Source organism: Herpailurus yagouaroundi, unplaced genomic scaffold (assembly GCF_014898765.1).
Source record: "Herpailurus yagouaroundi ecotype Mexico unplaced genomic scaffold, PumYag 188, whole genome shotgun sequence".
Classification (NCBI taxonomy): Eukaryota; Metazoa; Chordata; class Mammalia; order Carnivora; family Felidae; genus Herpailurus; species Herpailurus yagouaroundi.
This window is the reverse complement of record NW_024412419.1, coordinates 31,727,750-31,733,783: the sequence shown is the minus strand read 5'-3', so window position 1 is coordinate 31,733,783 and position 6,034 is coordinate 31,727,750. Positions and strand designations below refer to the sequence as shown.

The following is a 6,034-nucleotide window of genomic DNA, read 5'->3' as shown; positions in this document are numbered from 1 at the left end:
CTTCTTCTTCTTCTTCTTCTTCTTCTTCTTCTTCTTCTTCTTCTTCTCTGTCTCTCTCTCTCTCTGTCTCTAACATTTTCTAAACCATTTGAGGAGAAATTTTATACATGCAAGCTCTTTAAGATACTCCTGTATGTATTTTGTATAAATAAGAAATGCTTTTACATTGTACAATGTAAAGCATTGTACAATGTAAAAGCATTTTACAATGCTTTTACAAATAAGAATATGCTTTTACAAATTTACTACTGATATGGTACTTTTACCTACCATCTGTATTCCAATTTTGTCAGTTGACTCCATAGTGTCCTTTATAGCATTTCTCCCCTCCTGTACAGGATCCAGGCTAGGATCAGATCAATATCTGATGTAGTTGGTTGTTACGCTTTTTCAGCCTCCTTTAATCTAGAACATTCCCAGTCCTTCTTTTTCTTTTATGACACTGATGCTTTTGAAGAAAATATCCGGCGCCCCCCCCCCCCCATGTTTTGAATAGAATGTTTCTTGTTTTAGGTTTGTCTTAGGTTCCCTCATGGTTAGGTTCATGCCAGATTGGCATACTACATAAGCGATGCTGTGTTTTTCTCGGGGCATCACATGTGGAGGCACATGATATCCACTTGCCTCCTCACTGGTGATGTTAAATATTTTTTTCAGTACTCTACACCCAACATGGGGCTTGAACTCATGACCTCGAGATCAAGAGTCACATGCTCTATCAACAGAGCCAGTCAGGCACCGCTGGGGATGTTAATTTTAATCACCTAGTTAAAGCGTTGTCTAATTTCCATTTCTATTTTTCTCTTGCAATTAATAAGCAGATGTGAAGAGAAACTTTAAGACACACAAATATTCGACCCTAGATTTGTCAAATTTTCACCCCAAGATTTAGTATCCATTGATGATTCTTGTCTGACCCAATCTTTGCTGTCATGGTTGCAAATTGATGAGTCTTTAACTCTAGCACGGTCTCCACATTTACCAGTTGACCCTCAGCATTCTACTGTAGACAAGAGTCTTCCCTTCATCTGTCTGTCTACCTCCTATCTATCTATCTATCTATCTATCTATCTATCTATCTATCTAATCTGTCATTGGTATAGACTCATAGATTCTTATTTTCTCTATTTTCTATAATTCATTGTAGTCCTTAATTGTGTTGGTCCTTAAATTGTTTCAAATTTGGCCAGTGGGAGACCCTTCTGTGTCTTTTTGATATGCCCTATCTTTTTTTTTTTTTTCTTTGAGTACCTCCTTATTCTGTCACAAAATGATGCTCATGTATCATCTTGTACCCACCCTGTTCTAGCTCAGAAACCAGTGATTTCTCTATGGACTCCTGCTTCCTTTCAGTAGGGAATCATATTAGAGACCAAGTTTGGGTATTGGGTATGATCATTGCTACTTGGGTGTCTTTGCTTATAGGCATATTCTGTGGATAGGAAAAGGAAATATATGCACGTACATATACATATATAATCTGTACGCATGCATACATGTATATATGCACATTTACACTTACATACACACATGTATGTATTCATTTTTATAAAGCTTCAGTCCATATCAATACCTTCAATTTAGTCTATCCCATAGGATTCACCTTGCTATCCCCCTTTCATTATTTGTATGACCCTTCTTCCACATTGAGAACCCTGGCTGTCAACAATATCAACACATTTACTCATCTATCATTCAGCTAAAATATGTTTATATATTTACTCATATCTAAATACACTTATATACTATAGAAATATATTTATATAGATTGATGATATATATCAATATTATATACATCTATACTACAATCTATAATACATCTAAAATAGATTCAGAATTGCTTTGCCCATACCTCTACAAAAACAAGCCTACTAAAAAGGCTTCAGGATTTGTCTGCTGTTCTCCCCCTACCCTGACCAAGATTGAGAAATGTTTATAGTCTGATTCTATGTTTGTAAAGTACTTGGATTAGTTGGCTCTTTTTTCCTCTTCAGTGTGGTTATGTTATTCATTTAAATACTTTTATAATCATTTATTTGGTTTGCTTTTAGTTTTAGAAACCCCTTCCCAACTTTAATTTTTTGATCATGTGAAACATGTTTTCGAGAGTCAACACTATATAAAATGGTATAGTGAGAAAAGCATCACTCCATTCTGTATTCCTTCTGCCTTATTCCCCACGCACCCCCCTTTCAAGGAACTATTGTTTTCTGTTTAGCCTTTCGGAGCTTCTTTTTGGACAGGTAAGTGGATACACACATGTTTTCTTATTTCTCCCCGTCACTCGAAAGGTAGCATACTACAGATGCTCTTCTGCAGTTTGATTTGTTCATGTAAGAATATCTCTTGGGAATTACTCCCTATCAGTTCATAGAGGTCTTTCTTTTCTTCATTTACAGCAACGAATTACCCCATTATGAGTATTTATCATAGTTTATTTAACTCATCACCTATGCCCGGATAGCTCGTTTCTAATATTTTGCAACTGCAAATAATGCTGCAGTGAATAACCTTGTGCAATGTGTGTGTGTGTGTATTATTGGAGTTGTGCCTTCAGAATTATTGCCCAGAAGTGTGATTGGCAGGTCAAAGTGTAAATGCGGATGAAGTTTGTTGGACAATGCCAAATTCCTCTCCATGGGGGCTGTACCATTTTGCATTTTTAGTGAGAAAGCAGTGCGTGAGTGCCTGTTTTCCCCCATGTCCTTGCCAACACGATGTAATCATAAGCTCTTGAATTTTTGCCAAACTGATGGGTGAGAAATGGTGTCTAAATGTTGTTTTGAGTTTCTCTTATTATGAGCGAAACTGAACATTTTCTCGCATGTTTAGGGTCCATTTTTATAATGCCTGTGTCGCAAATTGTCTGTGGACATCTTTTGCCCATTTATTCATCGGATTTAAAGATTTTGAAAGTTGTGTATTTGGAAGACATAGCTTTTAATACAATTTACACTAACAGAAGGCAGAATCCCAAAGTACCTGCTGTGGATAAGCTATGGTTTCTGCCTTCCACGAATTCACAGTGTGTAAAATGAACACTATCACAATGGATATGAGCAGAAACTCTGGACCCAGATTGCCTAGGCTTCTTCAAAGGCCAGTCCTGACACTTAGGCACATTTTAAGCCTCTTGGAACTTTAGTTTTTTCTAACTGTAAGATGAAAATATTCACAGCATATACCTCTCAGGATTGTTTTAAGGATGAAATGACTTAACACATGATAAGTACTTTGAAGGGTGGCTGGAACAGTAAACATTTCATAAATGTTAGCTATTTAGCAGTCAAAGAAATGCTCTGCAACCCACTCATCTGAGCCCATAAGAATTTTGTTTTAAATGGTTATAAAAAATGAGGACCTGGAGGTTTTGAAACATTAGGTGAATCAGTGGTAGAACCAGAGTTTTTTTAAAAGTAATCTCTACACCCAGCATAGGGCTTGAACTCAAGATATTGAAATCAAGAGTCATATGTTCCACCACGGAGCCAGCCAGGCACCCCTGAATAAGACAGATCTTTGAGCCCCTGGAGCTCACTTTCTTATACTGGAGGGGTCTGTGTGGGCTGTAGGAAGGAAAAAAAAAAACCAAAAAAAACCTAAGTAAACTAATTTTGTCTGTCTTGTTCATTACTCGTCATTCAGCACACACAACAGTGTTAGAACTCATTTGTTAAATGACAACAATGAGGAATAAATGACTGAGTAGTGAAAAACGCAGCTCAATACGTAGTTAGGGCCCAAATCATGAAAGGCCTTGCCAACTATTCTGAAGAGTTTGGACTTTATCCTGAGCAGAGAAATCACATCACCCAACTTGCATGGAAGAAAACTTAAGCCAGTGGCTGCGTGGAGGACCCACAGCAGAAGGGCCCCCAGCAACAAGCCACCTCGGTGTAGTGGGAAAGAAACGATGAGTGCTGAATCAAGAGGGAGTCTGAGGGGACAGAGAGGAGAACTGGACAGAGATTTAGAAGTCAAGACTGACTTTACACACGCTTGGTATAGAGGGAGGGTGGGGGAGGGACAAGTCTGCAGTAACACTGAGGTTTCACTGTGATGAGAAATTGAAGAGGGATAGCTGACTGGGGAAAACAAAGAATGGATTTTCCAACACACACAGATATGAGGCGACCGTGGGACAATGCTCAGTCTCTTGACTGTACTTGCATTTAGCTTCTCGACACTCCTTGAAGTCGGGAGCTGTGTGGGCCTGTTCGGGGCACTGTAGTGGCATTCTATGACATTAATATAGTGTCTGACCGTGGAAAGGATACCAGTTAGGTCGATTGACTAGGAGGAGTGCAGCCTGAACTCCCTGGGGGTTCCTGATGGGGGTGCACCCAGTAGTAAGTTCACTGCTGACTCTAACGGAAAGTTTATTCTTTGACTGCAAAAATACTCACTTTTGCATCTTTTTTCATGCCCAAGATGATACCTTGCAGAAAGCAGATTGTTGGCAATACTAGATAGATGCCGCATAGGGAGATTATGAAAGGAAATCCATCATCAGGCCAGGCTTATGGCTTGAGCTTAGGCTGCCCCAGGGGTACTGAACCAGGATGCAGGGAGTTAGGAAGTCCAGGAGGAGCTTCAAGTCCCTTTCCATAAAGACAGAGAACAGATGAATAAACAGACAGCCCAATGAAAACTCCTCTAAAATGGCACCCTGAAGCTTTCATGACACCAGTGCTTTCCAAGAGATTGTGCAGGAGGTAAGGCCGTGATATTTAGACTTTTGAGAAGACGTGGACAAGACAGCAATTCAGATACCTGGACGCCTGTCTTTACCAAGGAAAAGGAGTTTTTAATGCATTGGTGATGTAGTAGAAATCCAAAAGAAAAGAGACTGTGTTTCACAGAAGCTTCCATGGACTGGTGTTTATTTTAAAAAGTGACCTGCACTTTCTGGAGGATATCACTGGATCCTCACAAGAAGGTTTCATCATAGTTAGGAAAGGACCTACTACAATTCATTTTCTGATGACAGTGCTTTCTGGCTTGTCCCTGCAAGGTACTAGGGGCAGGAAAAGGTATGCAGTCAAGAAGATAGGGGGGAGGGTCTCATAAGCAGATGGGAGCTATTGCAAATAAACCATAGGATGGTCTCTGGAGGGGAAGCAACATTAGGGACTTGGGCGAGGAAAGATCAAGAGGAAAAGCAGGGCAGAGCAATAGCTTAGGAGGAAGGCAGGTAGGGTGGTATCCCCCACAGAAGGTGGCGGATAAAAAAGAGAAAAAGGCGTGTGAAAGCACCGCACGTGCAGGGCACGAGTTAAGGATTATGAAGAAGAGCTGTAAAAAGAATTGGGTTACTGAACTGGGAAGGAGGGACTTGGTTCTCTGGAGATCCCTTCTGCGTTCACACAGGCCAGCCCAGCGCTAAGGGGGTGTGGTACTGAGCTCGCAGCCGTGCGGATGCCAGGTGACCGCGGTGGGGGCGCCGCCCAATCCCATCCAGTAGCGGGAGGCCAGGAAAGCCTAGGGACAGGCTGACAGTCCGGCAGGGAGGCTGGCAGGGCGGAGGCGGAGCGAAGGCGCCGATGGGCGGGACGGGGGAGGGCGTGGGGAGGACAAGGAGGCGCTGGCTACTGGCGGCGCTAGGACCCGCCAGCGTCCCGCCGGCTCCCGGGAGGTTGATAAAGCGGCGGCGGCGTTTGACGTCAGTGGGGAGTTAATTTTAAATCGGTACAAGATGGCGGAGGGGGACGAGGCAGCGCGGAGGCAGCAGCCGCACCAGGGGCTGCGGCGCCGGCGGCGGACCAGCGACCCAAACACCGGGGTTAACCACGTCTCGTCCACGACCTTCCTAGGTACGCGCCGGCGGGGCGGAGGCCGCAGGGTCCCGGTGGGGAGAGGGCGCGGGCCGCTCGGACCCGCGGGCACCGGCCGCAGGCGGCGGGGTCGTCGTCCGCGGCTGGCTCAGCTCTCTTCCCGCCGTCGCGTCTGGCGGCCGCGGGGCCTAACCCCCGCCGCGCCCCGAGCTCCCGCGGCGCGCGGCCTGAAAGGGCGGCCCTCGGGCCGCGGCTCCCCT

The 6,034-nt window shown here is 43.7% G+C and overlaps 1 protein-coding gene across 4 annotated transcripts in view; it reads left to right on the top strand.

Moving 5' to 3' along the window:
- Window positions 1–5,661: 5,661 nt before the first annotated feature.
- Window positions 5,662–6,034, top strand: part of ATL2 (atlastin GTPase 2) — a 60,271-nt gene continuing 59,898 nt past the window's right edge. For 2 of the 4 annotated variants that reach the window (XM_040496552.1, XM_040496553.1), the window contains exon 1: window positions 5,663–5,813. In XM_040496552.1, the coding sequence (XP_040352486.1) occupies window positions 5,696–5,813 (118 nt within the window). In that variant the 5' untranslated portion in view covers window positions 5,663–5,695. Of the gene's footprint in view, window positions 5,814–6,034 lie in introns of all 4 variants that reach the window. The other 2 variants (XM_040496554.1, XM_040496556.1) reach the window with 2 other exon arrangements.